We start from the raw sequence: 24,895 nt of genomic DNA on the forward strand, positions 1-24,895 counted from the left end.
GGTTTGCGAGCTGAAGCTGGATCATGTGAAGAGAAATTTGGATCCTTAGCTATTACCTTACTTTTCTGTGTAGCGATAAGCAATTAAACATTGTCAAGTCAAACTTTTCAGTCCAAATTTTCAGATTTCAGTAGATTTGTTTTTCTGTGAGTCCGAGTTCATACTAATTGAAGTGTCCTACTATAATTACGTAGGGTTTTGAATTAATTGATTCAGCAACCTCATCTTCATGATCTGTTTTTCTGAGAGCGAGGAACCGTTTTTGTTGCTATACTCAGCATTCTATAAAAGTGCAGTCTTGTCTTCATGTCTTACCATGCAGTGTCCCAAATGGCCTCTTTGTTAGATGCCGGTACTTACTTTTTTTGTTTGATGTGATTTTTGTTTTCCCCTCCCCGGTACGCCAGTGGCCAGGATATGGTGAGCATACTTCAGTTAGTTCAGAACCTAATGCATGGAGAGGAGGAAGAGGAAACTTCACAGGCCTACCGGTAAAGCCAATATGAATTACTGTATGTGGAAGATACCTGAGTTTGTTATATTCTGATTATTATAGAACTTATACATTTAAGTGTGTTAAATTTTAAAGATATTGTGCAACCATGTAACTTTTTAAAGGCAACTTACATTATATAGTGAACCAGTATAATGCATTAGGCTTGGCTTTCTTAAAATTATAAAGCTTTCATTACTAATTACTAAATTGAATTATGCAAGGGAATTGTTTCTGATGTGACAGCTCATTTTGTTTTCTACTTTCTGAAAGTTGTTTTAAGTCTGAAAGTCTTAAAAAACTTTGAATACCAATAAATTTTTTTACCATCTCTCCCTGTAGATTTTAAAGGAAAAAAAAAAAAAGGAAATAAAATTTGTTTCCATTTTTCTGTAAAATGGAAATAATACTAACTAATCTGCAGAAGATTATTGACAGCTAACATTTGAAAGACAGTTTGGAATTAAAAAAAAAAAAAACAAAACCCAAAAACCCCTAAAACCCCCAACAAACCAAAAAACCCCCAACGAACTAATGAAAGCTATGCCTCTAAAGATATTAATAATAAGTCTCCTGAGTTTTCTCTGCATGAGGAGAGAAAGGTATGTATTTAATGCACTTTAAAGTCCCAGTGCAGATAAGGTGCTTAGTTCCAACTTATGCTAGCTGATTGGCTAAAAAAGAAGCTGAGGTGTTATTGTAAGCAGCTAGGCCAAGTGAAGCGCAAGTGCTTTTGTCTGCACTGGCATTTTAGTATGTAATACACAATGGCAGGAAGGTGACTGTGGTATGCTGTACTTCTCTCTGCTAAATATTTAAAATTGCATGTCAACAAATTCTGCCACTGTACAGTAAAAACATGCAAACCTAAAATTACTGTAATGTTCATGACTTGTATTTAGTTGGCAGTTACTCTGTTCTGGCTTGCAGACTTCAAAACGTTGGTGAACAGGGTCACATGGCTCTACTGGGACATAGTTTGGCTGCTTATATATCAGTGCTGGACAGGGAAAGACTGAGAAAACTTACAACAAGGATCCTTTCTGATACTACTCTCTGGCTCTGCAGGCTTTTCAGGTGAGTCACTGTGAATAACTTATGTAGGACTAGGTAGTGATAATTGTTTAAAAATGTGTGACTGGACTGAGGATGTCAACAAAAGAAACCACTGTGCCACAAACTTACAAATATTCTTTCAAAGGTCTGAAATGCATCACATAATTAAAAAAAAAAAAAAAAGACCGCTTGTTCAATGGCAGGAACTTACTAGTAACATGGTTGCCATAAAAATCCTTTTATAAGGGCTATATGGTGGAGCTAAGGGCCAAAGTACAGTTGCAGACATACAGTTGGTCAAACATTTAACTAAATTCTTGTTTCTTGAGGGATATGCTATATTGCTGAGGTTTGGGGTACTTCAGATTTTTAAAAGATGTTTTCAGTTAACTTCTCCTTTGCTCTTCCTGGATCTAGTTTATTTTTCCAGGTATGGTAGGTGATGCTACTGAAACTTACAGTACAGTGAAATCTTTCATAAATGCCTGTTTCATCATGTAGCATAGATATCTTAAACTGTTCCACGAGAGAAGAGTGGAAATCAGCTGTGTGGGGGAGCTGGAGGGGGGGGATTCACTGATTAGAAATTCCTTTTTTTCTTTCTGAAGAAAAAAAAAAAAAACACCACCCCACTTTCTCCCTCTCATGATACTGTATCTTTCAGAAAATCTTGCCAGTGCTACCGAGAAGATCGATTGATTGATTTATTTTAGCACAGTGCAAGGTGAAATGGTAAAAATATAACTGAAGTTAACAAAATTTAGTTGTTAGAATTACAAAGGATTTTTCTTACATTGACAGGCTTACCTCTATCAATTATTTTATAAATTCAATTATTATCTTTATCTGACTTAAAGATGTTGAAACTTTGTGCAATGATGAAATTGGAGAAGTTGCAGGTAATCCAGCTATTTTGACAAACGTATGTGTATATAGAGAGTGTGTCAGTGATGTTTCTAAATGGCATGGCTAACAAAAATAAATATTTCTGTTTTGAATGAAATATTCAATAACATTGTGATTTTGTGATTAATGATGAGTATTATTGGACTGTGGTCCCCAAAGTTTTCTGACCTATAAGCAACAGCATTGAACAAATACCGTGCTGTGAACTGCTTCATACTTCTTGACGTTTTATGTGGCTATGAGCAACACTAGAGGAATTTCCCTTTGCCTGTGTTAGATCACAGAACTGTTGTGTAAAGGTGAAGTAAATGTTTGCATGTGGGTCATTGTGGAGTTTAACTCTGGAATACTCAGTAGTATTTGTGCATCAGATAGTCTGTGATAACCTAAGGTGTTTCAGGGCCTTTATATAAATTTGTTGATAAACGCCACTCTTAAATGGTGCAAGACTGACGTACGTGTTGCACAAAAATGCTAAAAGAAAAATCTAGCTTTCAAGTTGCTTAATAAATTGACATACCTACTACTTTCACTGTTGCTGTTTCCTCTTCTATAGTTAAGACAGCTGAGGGAATGCCCTCGATGTGGAACACTCATACCTTATCTCTTCTTTGGTTACTTTGCTCCCATTTCTTGACTATAAATGTTAATGTGCTGATCTGAGTTTGATTCTTAGAAGGGTTAAAAAAGGTGGGGGAGGAGCAGACACGCACACCCACACCCCCCTGAGCCCCAAGGAAATATGCCTAATAAATCAGACTGAAGGCAAAATAGCCATAAAATCATTAAAATATTCCTAGGGAAAAATATACTTCATTTATGTAACTCACGTATTTAAAACATCTGGAAAACTGTCTTGCATTGTGCTGAATAGATAGTACTAAATTGTGGTCTTATTTTCAAACTCTCTAAAGTACAAATGACATCAGTAATTTTGGGTATTACAAAATATCGAGTTGTGGTTTCATAATAAAGTTTGCAAGTTTCTGCCCATTTACCTTACTTCATGTGTCTCATTCCAATTTTACTAACTTAACTTTAAAGAATGTCAGGTTGCATTCTCTTTAAAATTAGCCGTCCAGAATTTAGGTGTATATTAAAACCAGATGAAGCCTTTCGTGTGTTTCCTCCCCCACTCCGCTCTTAGTAAGCAAGGTTTTGAACTCTGTAAAGGCAACCCTTAGGAACCCAGATGTTTTTTGTTTCTTACTTTATCTCTGAGTCTAAATGAAAATATATACTAGGCTTCCCTCATTGTTAATCTCAGCCTGTCTCATCAAAGTTTCCTTCTACTCTGCTTTATTCTGGGAGAATAGAGGTTTTTTTAATCTATCTTTTTTGTCCTCTTGTGAGCTCCTTTGCTGGTCAGTGTTATTTTAGTCACTAAACTGGCTATTGGTTTTGTTGGTCATATTTACTCAGCTTTTCTTGCAGGTATGAAAATGGATCAGCATATTATCATGAAGATGATCGTGAAGGTCTCTTAAAAATCTGTCGACTTGTTATTCACACACGCTATGAAGATTATACAATAGAAGGATTTAACGTGCTATATGCTAAGCAGCCTGTCATATACATTAGTTCTGCAGCTAGAACAGGCTTGGGCCAAGCTCTCTGCAACCAGGTAAAGAGAATCAGTTGGGGGTTTAGCTGGAAGTAGAACCTATCTGGCTTCATATTGCCTACTTGAAATTTAGATTTTACAAATATATTCAGACTTTTCCTGCAAGAGACTGGTACTTGCAGTACAGTCTGGTACACTACTGGCAGCAGTCTTGTAAATCGGTTGGGGCCAGTGAAACTTTTCCTTTAGATCCATGTGTCTGCCTGGAACTTCCAGTGTTAGAAGTGAAGCTTCTTTGAGATTTTTCCCAATGCTAGATGTTGACTGAATACAGGTATCCTCAAGCAAGCTGAGCAGGCTCTCTCTGCAGCTCTCCTGTTCCTTCCACACATTTGCTTGATCAGTGTTCCTCATGAGCAGATTCCGTTTATCCTTGTCTCTTCTTTGCCTTTCTATGGACATAGTAGATTTTTATAGCTTATAAAATTATATACGTTTCTAAGACTTAGGGTGGTATGTCTGCCTGCTGAAACACAGTGTGAAAAGGGGCATTTTGAAGAATGAGGACTGAGTTTTGGCCTCAAAAAAGTTGTTTTTAGGAAAAGCATAATTTGGTGATTTTGCAAACTTACTTATTTTTCCTCATGGTAGAAACAATAGCTATGTGACTAAACAGCAACACAACAGGGGCTGGGAGGGGAAGGGAGTCTGAGGTGAAACCATACTTTGATGCCAGCCAAAAATCTGCAAGCTAGTAATGCAGAAATGTTACACAGTGTGTTGGTATTGCTTTATTAATTGTGATTTCCAACATAATTATAAAACATAGGCAAAGGAAGCAAAGTCCATACTGGGCGTAACCTCAGTAGCTGTAGTGGACCGTATGTTTAAATTAAAACCATTGTCTGGAAAAATTACTTTCAGGTTGCATTTACAGTCTGTGTTTTGCAGCAGCGATACAGTGGGAGGAAGAGAAATTTTCTGAATATTTCCAGTGAAAGGATCCTACAGGCTAACTTTTTTTTAAATGAGCAATTGTTTGTAGACTGCATTGCACTTTACATAAGCTGTTGGTCGTGGTGAAAAACACCTGAGCCCAAACATACTGGATTTCCAAACACTGAGTTACTGCAAAATTTGTACTGAATGATGCCCCCGTACTCTTATTTTCAATAAATATTATCTCTTTTTTTAAAGGAAAACAGTTGAGGGAAAAGTAGGCTGTGCTGATCCCATTTCAAAAGTCTTATTTGGAATAGCAAGATTACCCCCACAACCCAGAGCTTTAAAGAAACCCAGTTTTTCCTAATTATGTTTAAAACTTATTGGTTTTGCCAAGTATTTATTTGCATGAAAGTTGTAGACTTAAATAAGCTAATTGAGGCCATATACAGACTTTCCTATTGCATACCTAACATTCAGTGCGCTAGTGATATTTTTCAAACTTCACATGAACTGAAATGAAGAGTCCAAGTTCTTGGGGCCTTTGTTTTTCAAGTCTTTGGAGAAGGCAGGCAGAGGTACTACTAATAGATTAAAAAAGTAGACTGCAGAGAAACAAAAATGGTATCATAGATGGAACTTGTCTCGGCCAAAATGACTTGGGAAGTAGGTGGTAAAAGTTCATTGGAATAAGTTGGTGTCTTTAAGCCAAGTGTTGCGTGTAGTTATTGACCGAAACTTCTTGATACAAGAAATACTGCTGAGAATCAGTATTTTGGGAGCCTTTTGCTTCTGAGTAGAGAGTAGATACTGCTAATAACAGTGGTGCCTTATCTTTTGTTTATAAGGTAACCTGTCCACATTAGGTGATCACTGAACTTAAAAGTGATAGCATTTTGTCTTAGATTTTGAGAAGTAGTGTATATGGTAGAGCAGACAATTGGAACTGAGTAAGCAGACATTAATTCAATTCCTGTTAAGCGAAAGAATAAGAACAAACTAGTCTGTAACTGTAGTTCTCTTAATTTGCTGAATCTTCTGTTCAGTGATCTAGTATGATCGACTAGATTTCAGTTGTCTAGTGATCTTCCAAGTTAAAGATCAAAATGTAAGAGATCTTGATTCCATGGCTCCCCCTCATGTTAATGATGCAAAAGTTATCTGGAATTTGCCTCCATATCGAAGGAAGAACTTCAGACTTACGCGCATGAAGAGTCAGCTGAGCTGTATGATCAAAGTAGGCAGATTGCTCTCTACTCAGTAGTAAAGTGACTGTGAACCTGCAGTGGAACATGGCCCATGCACAAAGCACACGTTTGCTTATAGGATGTATTAATTGCAGGGGCGGCCAAGAAAGAGGACTGTGTTTAGGCTGTTGTACAGGGCATAGGTATCTCATTAGGAAAACTGAATGCAGTTGACGTGCTAACCACAAGTTGACTACTGTTTGGTTTTTTTTCCAATTTCTCCTGTGCTTTCTTTTCTCTGCTATTAATTTGATTATAAGTTTTAGCAGGAAACTTACTTTATAATGTAATATCCAGCTTTTTATTGTCATGTTTACTATTTTTTGTGTCACTCTGCATATTTCTGTGAATGCTTGAAATGAGTATGTCTTGGTTGTTGAAATTTCATCATTTTTATTGCAGCTAGGGTTACCCCTTTCTTGCATGTGCCGTGTGCCTTGTAACACTATGTTTGGATCTCAACACCAAATGGTAAGTTTGTCTTCCTTAAGAGTCTTTTGGTTTGGTTTTTTTTTCTTTTTTTTTGAAAAGCCTCATTAAATGAATGTCAAGTATGTTGTTAGGAAAAGCTTATTAATCTACTTACTTTTCAACCTCTAAGTCTTCTGTGTTATAGCTGTACAAATCATAGATCGAAATCTTCTAAAAAGCCAGCAGCTTGTATCTTGGTCTTGTCATTTGCAAGATATTTTTAATGGCATATAGTAAGGTGCTTTTTAGTCTAAGATTTCTAGAACATGTGTAGTTGGAGGTATGTTTACAAACTCCATGATGTATGTGTGTTGTATTTTTCACAAATGCTTTACCTGACCTTCAGGTTATTTTACCTTTGAGAAGAAGAAACTGCAAGCCACAAACAAAGACATTAAGAATGTCTTCCAGAACTTCAGAATGCTGTCCACTTTCACTTTTAATGCATTTTTCCAGTTCAACAGAAACAATTCTGATTGTTTGACAAACATATCTATAAATATTTATGTTTTTCTTATTGATAACAGGATGTTGCTTTGTTGGACAGAGTGATTAAAGATGATGTTGAGTCTGGAAAACTGCCTTTGTTGCTTGTGGCCAATGCTGGTAAGTGCTATGGACAAACAATAACAAAAAAAGCACGCTATTTCATTAATATATATAAAATCCAAAATAAAAATAGATTTTCTTAAACAGCTTAGTGGTTGCATGTCAAGAAATATCAGGAAATACCTTAATGATCACACAATAATTATCTGTCTAGAGGGGTTTTTATTTAACTGATTTAAAGTTGGATTGTACTGCTACAGTTCTGCTTATGTCAGTTGATGTATTAACATGACTAGAACTTATTTTAGTGAGTGCAAATCTCTTGTTGAAAATCAGTTTCACATTAACACTTCAGAATTTTTTGATGGATGTGCCATCAACTTAAGCTTTAAAAATTATATTTTTCTTCTAGTTAATTAAACAGAACTGCTCATGAACAAAATTTGTTTTAAGTACGAATGAAGGAGGTGACGGTTACTTGCTTTGGACTTGGAAAAATATCTGAGATGTTAATCTTGGTTTAGTTTCCTTTAGTTGAGGTCATACTTTGAAATATGTCTGCGTTTCTTATCTGAGGCTGCTGAGTCTTTTAGTGCCTAGGACATATAATTTTCTAAGTGTTTTTAACATATATTGACAAGCTGTTGTGGCTTAACCCCAGCCAGCAACTAAGCACCATGCAGCCGCTTCCCCCTCCCCCTCCCAGTGGGCTTGGGAGGAGGAAAAAAAAAGGTAAACCTCATGGGTTGAGACAAGAACAGTTTAATAACTAAAGTAAAATAAAATACACTAACTAATAATAATAATAATAGTATAATAATAATTGTAATGAAAAGGAATATAACAAAAACAAGAGAAATAACACCCAAGAAAAGACAAGTGATGCACAATGCAATTGCTCACCACCCACTGACTGATGCCCGAGCAGCGATCTCCCTCCTGGCCAACTCCCCTGCCTCCCCGTTTATATACTGGGCATGATGTTCCATGGTATGGAATATCCCTTTGGCTAGTTTGGGTCAACTGCCCTGGCTCTGCTCCCTCCCAGCTTCTTGCACACCTGCGTGCTGGCAGAGCATGGGAAACTGAAAAATCCTTGGCTTAAGATAAGCGCTACTTAGCAACAACTAAAACATCAGAGTGTTATTAACATTATTCTCACACTAAATCCAAACCCCAGCACTGTACCAGCTACTAAGAAGAAAATTAACTCTATCCCAGCTGAAACCAGGACACAAGCAAAACAAGTTTCTTTATTTTTTGTCTAGAGTACCAATTGCTCATAAGTCACGATGAACCAGATACAAATACTGTGTAGTGGGCTCTTTTTAAACATCCTCTTTCCTGCTCTTGTGTGCCTTTTTTGACAACAGTACAAGACGTCCTTTTATGTAGAGTCCTAGTTTGCATGCTTATCCTTTGTCATTGCCTTTTTGCCTTTTCAACAAAGGGACACCAGGTGCTGGGCACACAGATAAACTTGGCCGACTGAAGGAACTTTGTGAGCAGTATAATATGTGGCTCCATGTAGAAGGGTATGAAACTTGACATTTATTTCTGTATAATTATATTCATTAAAAAGTCTAACTAATGGACAGCACATAATTTTATAGCTAACCAGCTAGTGGAGAGCCATAGAATCATCTTTATTTTTCTCATATGAAGCATTTTATATGGTTATAATTTTGTCACTCTATGAAATACAAATTGCTTTACATTTACAGGAATAATTAATTGGAGTGTTTATTTCAGCATAGGTTAGTGGTTGCTTTTACTCCGATGGTAATCTTATCTGCCCTTGCTTTGAAGAGTTTGGAATACAAATAAAAAGACCTTATAGGACAAGTCAGGGGAGACATTATGCAATGATTATTGAGAATGAGAAAGGACAATGAAATGAGTGTGGAAGAGATGACACTTCAATGAAGGTTGTCAGGAAGACTGCTGCAAGTGCAGTGTGCAACATAACTGGGAGGAGGATTAAACCGGGAGGAAAAGAAATTCCAAGAACTTAGACAATGTTAATGAAGACTCCAGTGCTCTAAGGTTATCTTTTTTTGAGCCTGGAGTAGAGACTCTGTTTCTCCTGCTATTTCATTGTATAGTGTTATATTTGCATGCTGTTTATTTCTGATACCAAACTGATGCTGAATTATGGGTAGGACTTCAGGGGATGATTTCCCCAAAGGTTAGACTGAAACACTTTTAGACTGAAGTGGATTTTTACTTTTGGATTTTCAATCTTAGAATACCAAGTAGCAACATTTACTGCATTGTTAAAAATATACGAATAAAAATTACCTCCCTTTACACTTCAACATGAAATATTTAAACTGAAGAGTAAAATGCTATCTCTTAATACGTATTTAATATGTGCTAAAACCACTTTCTTTTTCTAGTGTGAATTTGGCAACTTTGGCTTTGGGTTATGTCTCCTCTTCTGTACTGGTATGTTTTTCTATATCTAGAAACTTAATAATGTGCTTTAGATTTTAAGGTCATGATCTAATCACAATATATATGGCTTATATTCTGCTTATTGTAATAAACTTCAGGCTGCTACAAAATGTGACAGCATGACTCTTACTCTGGGTTCCTGGCTGGGTCTCCCAGCTGTACCTGCAGTGACGCTCTACAGACATGAGGATCCGTCTTTGGTAAGTTCAGCTTCTCAGTCATTATTCTCAAGATCTTGAAACTTTAATTTTGATTATGGTGTAGTGTCTTGTTCTGCATAAGCATCTAAACGATAATTTGCAAAAGGTCCCCTATTTAAGCTGTGACATATTCCATAAGCTGGCAAAAATGGAATAATTGAAGAGAGGTTAATAGTGGTTTGCTTATGGTTTATTTTCCTCTTTAGTCCTTAGCAGCTGGGCTGACATCGAGTCAGCCCGTAGAGAAGCTCCGTGCCCTGCCACTGTGGCTCTCCTTGCAGTACCTGGGCCATGATGGGATTGTGGAGAGGATAAAGCATGCCTCACAACTAGTAAGCAACAGTTTGTTGGCACATTGTTTGTGAATACTTTGCTGCTTTGAGTATGGGTTGGAGACCATTCTTAAGAATCCTCACCATCTGATTTAAGTTTGAGTCTCCAAGCAGAAACAACGTTCAGATAGCAACGGTAGTACAAGCGATATCCAGATGGCTATCACAGAACACCGTTATACTTAGGAATGTTTTTATAATACCTGTTAATATATCTTTTGGATTATTGTGATGCACTGTAGAAGAACCCACTAAAAATACTGTAGTTGTTGACAGTGTAGCATATTGGTTCTTATTGTGTTACAAACAAATTATGAAAGCAGAGTAAAGTGTTTGGGGGAGGGATGTGCTTTTACTATTAGATTGTATATTTTATTAGGTTTTTTTAGTAAGAAATACTTAATCTTTGTTCTTTCTAAACAGTGAAGTAACATAATCACTTCCTTTTTTTTGTCACTTTTCTATTTTAACTATTTTGCTTGAAAGTTGTTCAGAGAAAGACTTTCTTTTCCTACTCTACTTGGCATCGTATTGACTTAAGTAATAGTAAATTATAAATGCCTGACAAAAAGGACTTCAAAACACTTGTTCAGATACAGTGGCAAGTGCACTATTTTTGAAGTTGAGTTCTTACCCTAGTAAAAATTAAGGTTCAATATAATGTGTTAGTTAAAAAATGCATTGTTTATATGCAAAACCTTTTTCCTTAAAGGTACAGCGCTTACAAAAAAATTCAAAGAAGGGCGAAATGGAAATGGAAAGTTTCTGTAATGGTTAGTGAAGAAGCTATTGGCAAGAAAGACCTAAAAGAGTGACAAAAAAAAGAGTGATCATTAAGATTTTGTGGCATCTAAGTTTGATCTTAGCTTTTATAATAGTCTATTAGTAGTCTTAAACCATAATGTAAGAATGTCTTTTCTAAAGAAAATAATTTATAAAGCCATCATAACCAGTTGCTATGGTAGCTTTGAGAAGATTAACTGTTCTGCTACACACTGTGCTTTAATTAGTCAATGGAGTTGTAATATCTCTAGAACTTTGTCAACAAACACACCAAGACTTTATTTTAATGAAAATCGCTTTGTAGTCAGTGTTTTACTAAAACCAGAAAATATTTTTCCATTACATTCTAAATTTACAAATAAGAAATGGATGAATCCCTCACATGTCATAGGGGTTTGTTCAGAAATAGAAGTGACAGTAGTGACTATTTCATGTTTTTCAGAATAATTTTCAACTTCTAAAACTGTGCGTTTGTCTCTTCCTTTTGTTTCCCTTCTGCTGTGGTCTTTTAGAGTCAAAGGTTGCTGGAAAACTTGAAAAACCTGGATTTCATTAAAACTTCGGTACAGTCTACATTTAATACTTTGGTTGTATAGCTTAGTCTTTGCTTGATTAAAAAAAATATTTAAAAATATTGCTTAAATCATAGCCGTTGTTTTGAAGATGCTTGGTATCTTTCTAATTAAGTTCTGGTGTACAATGAAATTGTGTGGCTTGGTTGTGTGTGACCTCTAGATTGTACTTGCTCCATTGCTGTGGACTCATGCACTCAGTGGAGCTGACAGAACAACATCCAGAAATTGTTTCCAGAGGTTGATTTAATTCCATTTAAAACACGGATTTGTTCAGGAATACATTTATGAAACCAGTTTCCATAGCCTCTCTAATACATTCTGGTTGCCTCTTACCCTGCTGTTGAGATGATGTTGTGAACACTGTGAAATTGTATGCAAAAATTATCCCAGCTGAGTTTTTTACACCAGAAATAGTTTTAGAAATTACATCTAATGTATTCATTCCAAATTCAGTTTCTGTGAGATGTCCTGCTCAACAGGGTTTGGTGGTTTTACTGCCCCCCCCCCCCCCATTTTAATTGGTACTTGAGGTATAGAAAATACATTCAGCTTGGTTTTGGGGGCAATAGATAATTCATGGATCATTCTGAGTGACACCAACCATTTTTGTAGAAATTGTTTTTCCAAGAGTATTAGTGGCCTTGGGAGTTCACATTACTGTAGCACTTCCCCCTTCTACTTAAATAAATCTTGCATTTTTAGGATTGTGAAATGTAGCCTCAGATTGCCTCCAGGAGTTGCCCAGTCCATTTCTCCTATCCCCAAAGCAGGGTCAATTATAATCCCGTTCTTCCTGCCAGAACTTTCTTGATGTTCTCCAATGATTCTGGGGCGATTTGTAAGAGAATTTTTTTTTTTTTAATGTTAATACCTGAAAATACTTAAAGCTAAATCAGCTATTTAATACAGTATATTTGCTAATGAACATGCTTAGGTTTCTTGCTTTATAGTGCCCAAATCTTAATTATGCATACCTTAAATCAATACAGTTCTGCTTTAACTGAATAATGATTTACTTTCCTGTGTTTACAGATATGTTTACTCCTACAGTTATAATACTGAGATAGTGTGAACATTGTTACTGCTGTCAAAACAAAATGATCTGCTTTGCTCAGCAGTCTAAGGAATTATACACAGTGTTAAATCTTTAAAAAATACGTGAAAATATATCTAATTTTTTTTTTAAGGTTGAAGATGAACTGAGTTCACCCGTGGTGGTTTTCAAGTTCTTCCAGGAATATTCAAATAAAGGTATGTGATTTATTTAAAAACAAAACCAAAAAACCTCCCTTTATAGTTTTTTAAACTGCTAATTCGTAAAATGAATTTGATGAGGTAAATGTTACGTAGTGCGCTTCTCTTGTGTAATGTGCTTTTAAAAGGGTTGTGAATGCTGATCATAATCTAGTGATAGAATCCATACATGTGATAGCTTCTTTTTTTAGATAGACTGCAGTGTTTTAAATTTTCATAACAAGTCATTTTCTGCCTTCTTGAGTGAGGAGAGATTTGCATATGATTTTGATCTTGAAAGCAGATGATGGAAGTCTCTCATAAGCTGCAAGCTGTGTTTGAGTGGACTGATAGGGAAAGATCTTTCTTGGTTTTGTTCAGACTTTCTGTTTCTTTTAAACTTTTAGTGGCTAGTTGCAAGAACCATGTTTCTCTGTTTTACTGATTACGCTTGCTGTTGCTATAGTTTTAAAAATAGCAGAACACATTAGGAACAGCTCTGGAAATAGTGTCATGGGTATACAGTAGCCATGCCACATGCGGCTCTGAGCAGAACATCCTCTCCAAGAAAGGATTTTTGTCCTCTCAGTTACAACAGAGGATGTTGTGCTGTTTGTACATGCGCACTCTGAGGGTGGGGACATGTCCAGCTGGGATGAGGCAAAAGACTGCCAGAAAACTTCGTAGATTTGTTATGAATGTTGATTTTAATTGTCCGAATGTTTTGTGTTGGGCATGGGGGAGGATTGGTTTTGGTTTTAATCTCATTAGTGGTTGCACTCACAAAGTAAACCCATTCATCCAGGTCCAGTGACTTGGTGGATTGCTTTGTACATTGATGCATTTATTTGAAAAGCTTTACTAGGGAGAAGTCACCCACCTGAATTACAAGGTTGTAAGATGTTTGGCCATTTCTGCATGTTTTATGTGTATAATGGACTCTTAAATTCGTAGTATTATTTTTGTGTGGCTTAAAACAGAAAGTAATCATTAAAACTTGACAAAAAAAGTAGCTGAATGCATCAAATTAAATACTGCAGCCTGCTGAGACAGGATTTTTTGCTTTGTGAAAACATTGGTTTTTATTTCCATTGGGGCATTTGAACCTCAAAACTGAGAGAAGTATTTTATTGGTTGTTTTTAAACTAGTATATTCAACTCTGTTTTACTTCTAGCATTTGTCGTGTTCAACGTACCTTTAAAAAAAAAATCCTTGTTAGTCTGCTTGAGGTCCAGTACATTGTGTAGACGTGTTAAATTACCTAGGAAATGTAACTGTCTTTTATCTAAATTTTAGGTTGCCTTTTGTTTAATTAAGTAAATAAAAATCCACTTCTGTGATTCTTATATCTTTGGATTCAGATCAAATCTCACATGCTGCACAGGCCTCAACTATTCAGCACCCCATAATAAGCAACGAAAGACACATTTATGACACTTTCAATCAGTGGGTAAGAATGGATGCTTTTTCTCTTTAGGAAAAAAGAAGTGACAGTGGAATGCTTCCAGGGGTTCATCAGTAATTATAAAACCTTTGGTAGACTAGTTTGATAGTTATTCTTGATCTGATATCCTTTGCAAAACTAGTGGACATTTTGGATTTAAAAGATGAATTTGCTCTGAAGCAAAGTTGCTTTCACATTTCTGATTATTTTACATGTAATTACTACTGAAATTATTACTGCATCTTAAGCTGTTGGTAGTGGATTTTTTTTTTTCCCTTGGTCTTGTGAGAATATGTGAAAACTTTAGAACTCTTTTTAATCAGCTAGATACTTCATTGACAATGTCTGTGTATTCATGAATAGACAGTCTTTCTTTTCCAGATCCTAAGAGAATTAATTCTAGAAACCTGTGCTTTCTGAGAGCTGAGCACATAACTGTTTTGGATCAATTGCATAGTAATCATGGCATACTTAATGACAGTGACAATTTTGCAGAAACTTCTGACTTGTAACATTTGTAGCTGATCCTGAATTTTCATGATTTTAAGTATACGTGCAACTTTGTCGTATCACCACCAAGCTCAGGTATTTTGTTACAAGAAGTGATTTTGAGAAATAGAGAAAACTGTGTTTAGCGTATGGCTCTCCTTAACTGTGGGAGGAGTCTAGCCTGAGGCAGTGACTGCAGGAGGTCACGCTCTGTACGTTTCTTTAACTGTGCCTTATCCCTTCAGCTAGGAGAGCAGTTGGCACAGCTGGTTCCTGCCAGTGGAGTTGATGTGGTAGAACTGGAAGATGAAGGCACATGTGTGCGTTTTAGCCCACTAATGACTTCTGCAGGTAACATTCACTTAATTCAGCCACTTGTAAAAACTGGGACTTGTTATAGGATTGTATGACAATCTCCTGGTGTAAAAGCAGATATACTCAAGAAACTCTTTAGTATGTTCTCCTAGGGTGAGGATTTTCTTATAAACAAAACAATCTCAGCTTTATCATTCTGCTGTGCCTTGGCAATGGGTGCATTAGTGGTAGCTCAGCTGTTGTGGGTGATATTGCCTCACTACCTCTGCAGAGAAAGACTTTTACTGATTATTTTGTAAATTCATTAGGAAAAGCAAGGGGAGAAGCTCTTTGTTTCTAACAGTTGTAAAAGAAAGATGAAGGATAAATCATCCATACCTTTCCTTCTCTCACCTGCTTAACGCAAGATGCTTGACCTTTCTACGCAGGGGTTTCAACAGTGAAATGGTGCTTGTGTTCAAAATATAGCTACTTAACTAGAAGAATTATTTACTAAACCTCTAGGGTTCTATAATTACAGGGGGGAGGGGGGAATAAAAATCTGTGTTTTGGGAAGTGTCTTAAATTTCATGGTTAAGCCAGCACCGTATATGTACTTTGTTTAGACTCGGCAGATGCACAGAGCAACTTGCAGGGGCTCAGGGTGATGCATGGTATCTTCTTTTAGCTTGTGTGGGGTGAGTGGCTTAGGCTAGCAAAACACCTGACGCTGATGTGAGAGGATCCTGGTGTACACAGAAAAGCAGATTTGAGAATAAAATTACGTGGTGATGCTGTGATGTTTTGTTTGTTTTGTTTTAAACCAGCATGGAAACTAACTTGTGATCTGTTTGGCTATGGGAAGAGGAATTTTTCTGATGCTAGCTACTGATGTAATAAAAAAGGGTATTGCCCTTACTAGTTTGTAACATCAGAAAATCCTTTTTATTAGCTTATTTTTTATGAAATCCTTAGCTCTCTCCATTTTGATATATCAGTGGATAGATAACTAAAGAAAAAACACTTGTATAGATAAAGATATTTCAATACTATCTGTAAATTATATTTATGATTGACTTAGAGTGGCTTCTTTACAGATTACTTAATTCAGACATCTATGTAATGTCCGTTCACTTTTATCACACACTAACACATCAGCTCTTTAGTTTTAGGAACTGAAGTACAAGATGTTGATCAGTTAGTAGACTGCTTAAAAATGAAGATACCAGTATTGACAAGTACACTGCAACTGAGAGAGGAATTTGAGCAAGAAGTGAGAAGAACAGTAGGCCTGTTGTATATTGAAGATCTTAGTTGGCCAGGATTAGGTGTTGTAAGGTAAATTTTTCAATATTTTCTTCATTATATATTTGGATAGACTGTGCATTAACAGAAGGGAATATGTGGTCTCTTCAGTGGAAATTTGGATGTATTGTTTGCTGATTATTATCTGGCTTTGCACCCAGTTGAAGCTTTTGACTGCTTTTTTAAAAATTACCTTTTTAATGTTGTTTACTTTGATTATTTTTTTAAAGAAAAGCTGAAGAGCTGTTTTAGCAAAATTAGGGCAACAGTTCTAATATTGGAAGCAGCGTGTGGATCTGTTAGATGGATATGTAATATGCAAGTGCATCCTACTGTATTTAGTCAAGCATAACTTACATTTTTATCTATAATGGGATTCACTTATATACTGAATACCACTTTAAAAAACCCTTCAAGTGTCTGTTCTGATCCTCTGATACAGTCTTCTGGGAAGGATTCTGTATGGTCTGTATAGTTGAAATATAATCAATATAGTACCTAGAAATCTGTTGTGTTCAGCTAAGTTTGCAGCAGCAAGCTCGCCCCACTCCAAAATCTCTGATTACAAATGCCAATAAACTTGTTGATCTAAGCGGTAATGTTCTGAGATTTTTGGTTCGTAAAATACAGAAATTTGTAGAAACATGCTAAATGTGTATGTATTTTTGTATGTACTGTAAAGTGAAATTACTATCTTCTGGCTTGGTTTGAAGATACAACTACCACAGTGATGGGAAGAATGATGACAAACAAGAAAAAGAACTAGAAAAAATCAATACAGAACTTCTGAAAAAATTAAATGAACTCGAGTCGGATCTCACTTTTTCTTTGGGTAACTGCACTATTTACAAAACTTCTGTTCAAGCTAATGGTCATTTTACTGGCTGTGTTATAATGGTTCAGTAGGTCATTTATACATAGGTCATTATAATGCAAAATTACACTGCTGGGTATATGGTTATTGTAGAAACAACATCTGTAACTTTGTTTCCTCCTCACCCCCTTTCAGTTGGGAAATGTTCAGCAGGGTGAGCAAGGTGCACTGTTCTCAGAAATACTCGTGAAAACTGACTTCTGAGCAACTAGACCGAAAAGGGTTTCCTTGTCAGAAAGAATAAAAGCTGCAGCGTTCCTCTTTGTAAACTGAGCCTTCTCAGTTAGTGCTATATCTAGGGAAAAGCGGATCTCACTCAAAACCCACTGGCCAGTTCACTGCTTTCTGTGGCTAGATTAAAAGCTTCAGATGACTTTCATGATAATAAGCAGCACTTTCACATTTACATAGTGCCACATTATAGCTGAAATAATATTAATTTGCTGCCTCGGAACTCTGATCTTTTTCTAGTCAGCTTTCAAAAATTAAGTGTCGTAGAATTGTGGAACCAAGTAATCTGTAAGTGGCAGAAAGTAACGAGTTTGAAGCATATTCAACACCGGTATTTATTATACAACTCCTGGGCTGTATAAAATATCCACTGTTTTACTTGTTTAGATGTTGTTTTCTCTTCTCTTTTTGAAAACCCATAGGGCTGAGCTTTTTTAGTCTGCATAATTTATACCTATGCAGATACTGACTTTAATTACTGAAGTGTATGTGTGCATGTATTAGGATTTCCAGATTCGCAAGCATGAGTGTTGCACCTATTGTGAGAATGCATTTTTGTACATCACAAAGACTTGCTCTGTGCTCACAGGTCCAGAATTTGGAGGGCAGAAGAACTGCGTTTATATTGGCATGGTAACTGAAGATCTGGACGTGTCGGAGTTAGTTGAAACTATTGCAGCAACAGGCAGAGAAATTGAAGAAAATTCAAGAGTATGTATTAATAAATCACAGAGCATTTCAGCACCTTTTTTTTTTCCCTTCCATATTGGCTTCAGGACATGGCTTTGTTCTTTGTGAAAGTGAAAATTGTGCTTGCCCACAACAAACTGTATTAATTACTGTGGAAGTAATAATCTGTGTCCACATAAGGAGAACGTTTGTTACAGGATCATGATATTCTGAGGATGTCCTGATTTCTGTTCACGATCCTGTGTTCAGTAGTTCTGATGAAAAACTTCAGTAGTACTGAAATAGGCTCATTTGATCACTAAAATTTAAGCTGTCAAAAAAAAAACCCAAACCCAAAAGGGAGGATGGGGGCTGATTGTGAGCTGGTGTTTCTCATCGCTGCTAGATGTGGTGGGATTGAGATTATTTATATACCAGCTTTAAGATAAGACTATGCCCTAAAATGTGTGAAAAATTTTAAATTGGTGGCTTAAAAACAGAAATTACAAATTACCTATTGAAGTAATAAAGATGATGATGCAACTCCTTTTTGTAAAAGCATTTACCTGATTAGAGTTCTCCAAATGTTCTCCAGAGTAGAATTCCTCCATGACCTGCATCACAAATGAATGCCTGTCCTTTCATTCCTCTAGTGTTGGGCATTTAATTTCCTCACCTAGAAAATAAACAGAACTTCAGAAATCCTTTGCCTATTTCTGCCTGTGGGAATATGTTGATTTTGGCAACGAAACTTTTTCTAGCAGTGTTTTCTGGAGACTTTCTGCCCACTCTTGACTTCCTATGCTGCTTTGAGGGTGAGATGAAAGATGGTTTGCCTGTAAAGTACCTTCAGTTTTTTTAACTGTTGTGGTTGAGAGATTAGGAACCGAATGTTGGAATTTGGGCCAGTCTGATCCTGAAGCTTCTAGGGAGGAACAAAGAGTAGTGGAGGACTCAGAAAAGTGCAGTCCTTGCAACTAGCTACAATAAATCTGTGGTGCTGAAAGGATCTTACACCATTTGATCCAAAACTGAGAAGCAGAACCAATCTGTGGGAATGACACTTGTATCATTTAGATAAGTGATGATTGGTACAAGAGGGAAGCTTTTAGAAAAAAAACCTACTCCAGTAGCAGCAAGCCCTTAGGACATATAGATAAGTACACTAAAAGGCAGAACCAAAATTTAAGACTAACATCTTGACTGGACCAGAAAACACAATGGTTCTTCCTTGTACTCTAAATGCAATCCCATTGCGCTCCCTTCTGTTGTCAGTATCTTGGGGTATGTCGCTTGCTGTGGTGGTCAGTTCCTGGCTGGCCTCTCCCCCAGGGAAAAGGAGCAGCTTCCTCCTTTTCCTTTGTTTTTATTAACTGACAGTAACCCAAATTTTTGGCATTTTGGAGGAAGTGCCTGTCATCTAGGCCTTGTGCAATATTAAAACCCATGTTAAGTTACGGAGATTGGCATTTGTCTTGCACAAGACAAAATTGTGACTTCTGTTTTTTGATCTCTTGGGTTTGTTCTTTTATTGCCCCTACAGCTCTCCCAGTAAGCTGCTTGTCCTTTGCAGTATAAAACATCACTGATGCTGGCATAGGATGCCACAGGGATCAGACTGGCAGTCTGATATTAAATTTGAAAAACAAAGTTGAACCTAGACTGGTTCGACTACCAGAACACATACCTGGTTAGATTTACTGTGAGGCTGGTTTAAGTCCTGGGTACTTCTAGAAACCAAAATGTACTCTGTAAACCTAAAAATTCTTCCCAGTCAGATTCAGCATCTGAGGAACACTTATGTGCTAAGCAGATCTTTTGAAGAATTTGGGTTGCAGGCTCATTTCTAAGTAAAAGAAAAATATGTACCATTCCTGTTTAAAACGACATTCTGTCCTCTGGGTATATCTGTTAAAAATCCTGCAGCCTGTACATTCTTTAATTTACAGTCATAATGAAATAGTGATTGTTAAATACTGTCCTAAATTAGAAAAATATCTGACTACCATGTTTACATCCTCAAAACCCGAACTAAAAGGACAATTGCGAGTCCAAATAATATATGTAATAATTTCTGCGTTTTATTAGCTGTTGGAAAACATGACTGAAGTTGTTAGAAAAGGGATACAGGAAGCACAACTTCAGCTTCAGAAAGCAAATGAAGAACGACTTCTGGAAGAGGTAAGGCTATAAACATTAGTTATCTAGGTAACTTGAAATAACTTGTTACAACATAGGTAGCTTGCTCACCAGCCAGTGTTTGTGTGCTTTGCAGGGACTGCTACGACAAATACCTGTAGTAGGCTCTGTGCTGAACTGGTTTTCTCCATTCCAAGCCTCACCAAAGGGAAGAACATTTAATTTAACAGCAGGTAGGACTCAGTGCATCTGCAGCCGTGTTATGCTGTCGTTAGAACTGTTTCCAATTTTATACTAAAATTGCAACACACTTTCTTGTGCTGATTTGAGCGTGACAAAACCCACCCTCAGGATGTAAAAGAAAATGCTCTTCACTATTTCTGTAGCGCCCAATAAGACAACGTTCTAACCTCACTTGTACAGTTTACATTTTGTTCTTGCATGCTGAGTCACGTTAAAAAAAGCTGTATTAGACATTGACATTTATTAGTAGAGGAATCATTTCTGTGGCTGTTGGCTACATCTGCTGCAAAAGTGTTTATGCTGTGTTTATAAATCTGTGAGCTAGCAGAGTAGCTCAGGTCTTAGAGTGTTGCTTCCCCATGTATATCCTCCCAAGTGTGCTTGCAAAGGAGCGCTCAGATGTTCCGCTGTGCTGCTGGAACTTGATGTCTCTGTCTGAAATCCTGGTTTGGCAGATCATCTGCCTGTTGCCACACGGATAAAGTACTAGTCTGCATGCTAAATAGTGCAATGTCTGACAAGGACAGGCTAAAACTAGCTGAGGACTAGCGTGAACCTGGCTTTGTGGGAGACAGTAATGAATGGAATATTACAATGTAAAAGACTATTATTTTACTCATATATTTGTAATTCATGTCTGGTGATGTGAAAAGAACTGTCCATAGCTTTTACATCATTAAGACTGATGTACTAACATAATACTTTCTGAAATTACGAATTTTCACTGTAAAATTTGTGGCAGAGTCTTAAGAATATTTCTGAACTTGGCGGAGTGTCTGTCAGACCTAGAACGATAGCCCAGCTGTCTGTCTCTCTGTAAACAGCGAGGAAGGCTTTCTGCTGTATTTGGGCTCGCTCTTTCTGATTCTTGATGCACCAGCTGGAAGGTTCTTCCGGCAGAGAGCAGCAAGGTTTCCTTGGGAATACTTACCCCCCTCATAGCTAGATCCCCCTTCCAAGTGCACTGCTCGGGAGCTTGCAGCTGGGAATACGTCAAGTACCCAGTGGAGAAGGGGAAAAGGACTAGGGGCTGTAGCAGTGGTGTGAAGTGAGTGTGAGGGGAAACGTTATTCATCTTTGTAAGTCTCAGCACTCGTGTCCCCAGGTACTCAGAAATGGATTACCATCAAGTGGCAGTTTCAACTCAACCTAGCACATACAGTTTCAGAAATGTGCAGTAAAAATAAGATTGTTACGTACCTTATAATACAGATGAACAGAAAACTTGTCTAGTTTGTGCTATATTCCAACTTAAGATTTTTTTTTTTTTTTAACCTGCAGGCTCTCTAGAATCCACAGAATCTACATACGTATCAAAAGCCCAAGGAACAGGCACTACTCCACCACCAACTCCTACTTCCAGCCTTGCAAAGCAAAGACTTCCTGGTAAGTTTCTCCATCTTAGTTTTATTTCTAAAACTTGCTAAAACATCCTGCCATCTGAGTTGCATGACACAGGAAGACACATGATTTTCCATCTTTCATAATATCTGGAACTAGAGCTCATCTTCTAGCGCCTTGAGTCTGCCTTAAAAAACTTAATTTAAACATGGCACAGAACACCATCCCAATCTGTTTTCTCCCCAAGAATTCTTCCTGGGACTACAGGAAGTTGTTATGCCATTAACTGACAACTGCCCATGAAGTCTGGAATCTTCCTCTGGAATTTTTGAGTTTTAAAAATTAGCAGGTAAACAAGCCAAAAGTTTTATTTGAAATAAAAGCATAAATAACGTATAATCATGCATTTGAGCAACTGCATTTCTGTTGCTACCTAATATTGTGTGGACAAAGTCACCCTAAGGTGAAGATCTATTAAATCTATGGCACTTTCTGTGTAGTTGCATTAGTAATTAATGTTGATGTGACTGGCCGGAAGACCGTGGTTGTAACTCACCTTTTGAGTTGGTTGGCTTCCAGCCTGTGATTTTCAGTGCGAGTTTCTACCCTAGAATGACTTCACTGTGCACATCGGCAGCTTGTTTCTCAGCTGAATGTTAACAGTCTCTGCGTACATAGGATAAAATAACAGGTGCTGTTGCCTTGCATACAGATCTGCAACCGCAAGAAAGTATGTCTAGGGTACAAGTTAGCATCCAAACAAAATCTATTTCTTTGCAGTTGTAAAATTCAGGTACTTTCTTTGAAACTTAACTTGCACATACACAAGTTTGTATTTGCAAACAGACGCATTTTGTATTTGCTGCCTTCATTGGTACTGTATTCTTCAAACACTTTACAGGTCAGAAAATTTTTAAAAGGTCTCTAAGAAGTTCTGATGCATTCAGTGAGACCAGTTCAGTCAGCCACTGTGATGACCTGGAGAAGATGGATCAGAGAGCCCCAACTCTAGCCCCTGGCCAAGAGCAAGGGCCTTTGGAGACAGAAAAAACAGAGGAGCAGAAGGAGGTGGCACAGGCGACAAAGTCGGACACTGAGGACATTCCAAGTGACAAATCGCCACGTGACTGCACGAAGGTAGAGGAACAAGAAAGTCAAAGATAAAATCCAGACTGTGGATTTCAGACTCTGCAGAGGACGCCCGTGCCCTGGGAGGCAGGGTATTAATGATGCATTTAAAATGTGAACAGTGCCACACACTAGTACAGTAATAACTACTGTAACTTATTAACTGGGATTTTGCACAAATATAAATTCCCCCCCGGGGACAGAGATTTCTCTTATCGTACACTTGTTACAGTTGCTTTAATCCTCTACATGTCAGTGTCACCAAAGTAGTACTGAAATCTATGAAGTACTCATAAACACTTGTAAAAACAATTGGCAGTTACCCTTCCTGTAGAAATCCAAGCATGATAATAGTTGCTAACTAACCAATCAGCCATACACAAGATTAAGACTACAGTTGCACCCAATAATTGTAAAATGATCTTATTTTATGTTATGCACTTAAAAAAAATCACCTGCCAATTGTTCACCTTTGTAATATTTAAAATTCAGTTTAGCCTCTCCTGCAAAACATCTACTGAAGTCACACTAGCTTTGTTTTGCTGCTTTTTTTTCTTTACCTTATAAAGAACATTGCCAAACAGTTGTGGTGCGGTGAGCATTAGGGATGGATGCCTGTGTATATAGGAGTCACTGAATAGTACTTTGCCATCAACCATTTTTTCCTGCTGTTGTATGACTTGATCCATTTGGCGAAGGCCCTAGGTACAGTGGGGACTAAGTTAATGAGTTTTAAGCCTTTTAGAAAGAAATAGTGCCTCTGCATGCCTAAACGGCTTCTTGCTTCTGCCACTGGAAAGAATCGCCAACGCACCATTATTTTCCTTTGCACGGCATTTATAAACCAAATACTGTTTAACACATTTATGTAGTGTGACTGGAGTTCTTTCTGTTGTGTATTTTTAAAGATAGTTGTAGTAAAGCTTGAAAAACCAATACAATTGTGCTGGTTTCAACACTTATTTTTTGAATAACAGTAACTTACCTATGGTAGGAATTGTACAGATTCAAAGACATTATATAGGTTATTTACACTACAGCATAACTTCATAGTGTCTAGGACTACTTAATGCACAAGCAAAGCTTTGGATAAATCAAAAGCTAAGGTGTAGAAGTCTTCCTCCCTGAATTATCTTAATCACTCTGCTGCAAATTTTCAGAGCCTCTTGTGGAAAGGAGATCTTTGGAAAAGCTTGCTTTCCCCAAGGTATCTGACTCTGGGGAGAACCATCCCATCCCTGTAGAACTGGATACAAGTACTGTAGGTTGCTTCATTTGTTTTTTGGTTGGGTTTTTTTCCTCCCCCCAAAAGATATCCAGTAATACCATAACGGCTGTAGTGGCAGCAGGACTTACGTCGATAATCTGAAAAATTGGGGGTTTTTGGATTGTACCGTCACCTGATTTAACTCTCAGCTTCTAGATCCTGGGGGGCTGGGATGCCACGAACAAGGTTAATTTTGCTGTTGGGGTAATTTATGTAAATCAGAGTGCAATTTTTCTAAAGTGCAAAAACAATTAAGTTGACTAGTCTTCCTCATTGGTTCCTTTGGTGCAATGAAGTATGTTAATAAGAGTAATTTGTTGGGGATGATAAAGTTATCTAAAACAAGGATTAATTTTTAATGTTTTTATATTTGGAAGTGTTAAACCAGTAGTTTTGTTGGAATGAGCTTCATTCTTTAGATACTATCTGAATGTTTCAATAAAGATTCTTCAAATTATAGCTCTTGAATTAAGTTATTGTTGAAGGATACTTCCCTAACTTCAGTAAGCTTTAAGTGTGTGCAGCTTCCTTTTACTTCGTGTGGAAAATAATTTTCTAAAGTACACACCACTGTAATGACTTCCCTTCTCGCTCTCTCAGCACTGCTACCTCTCTTTATCTGTGCCGATCAAATTACTGCATTGGAGCAATAGAACATAAAC

General features: G+C 37.1%; 1 protein-coding gene across 3 annotated transcripts in view; it reads left to right on the forward strand.

The window, feature by feature from the left end:
- The window catches only part of PDXDC1 (pyridoxal dependent decarboxylase domain containing 1), a 33,788-nt gene extending 9,087 nt beyond the window's left edge, over positions 1-24,701 (forward strand). For all 3 annotated transcript variants that reach the window (XM_050906321.1, XM_050906322.1, XM_050906323.1), the window contains 20 exons: positions 408-491; positions 1,424-1,570; positions 3,890-4,079; positions 6,611-6,679; positions 7,207-7,285; positions 8,679-8,763; positions 9,628-9,676; positions 9,784-9,885; positions 10,092-10,217; positions 11,513-11,563; positions 12,763-12,826; positions 14,171-14,259; positions 14,988-15,093; positions 16,203-16,374; positions 17,055-17,173; positions 18,036-18,157; positions 20,204-20,296; positions 20,391-20,487; positions 21,779-21,883; positions 22,740-24,701. In XM_050906321.1, coding sequence (XP_050762278.1) covers positions 408-491; positions 1,424-1,570; positions 3,890-4,079; positions 6,611-6,679; positions 7,207-7,285; positions 8,679-8,763; positions 9,628-9,676; positions 9,784-9,885; positions 10,092-10,217; positions 11,513-11,563; positions 12,763-12,826; positions 14,171-14,259; positions 14,988-15,093; positions 16,203-16,374; positions 17,055-17,173; positions 18,036-18,157; positions 20,204-20,296; positions 20,391-20,487; positions 21,779-21,883; positions 22,740-23,002 — 2,212 coding nt within the window. In that variant the 3' untranslated portion in view covers positions 23,003-24,701. The remainder of the gene's footprint in view (positions 1-407; positions 492-1,423; positions 1,571-3,889; positions 4,080-6,610; positions 6,680-7,206; positions 7,286-8,678; positions 8,764-9,627; positions 9,677-9,783; positions 9,886-10,091; positions 10,218-11,512; positions 11,564-12,762; positions 12,827-14,170; positions 14,260-14,987; positions 15,094-16,202; positions 16,375-17,054; positions 17,174-18,035; positions 18,158-20,203; positions 20,297-20,390; positions 20,488-21,778; positions 21,884-22,739) is intronic.
- Positions 24,702-24,895: the final 194 nt, after the last annotated feature.

This window comes from Gymnogyps californianus, chromosome 15 (assembly GCF_018139145.2).
Source record: "Gymnogyps californianus isolate 813 chromosome 15, ASM1813914v2, whole genome shotgun sequence".
Lineage (NCBI taxonomy): Eukaryota > Metazoa > Chordata > Aves > Accipitriformes > Cathartidae > Gymnogyps > Gymnogyps californianus.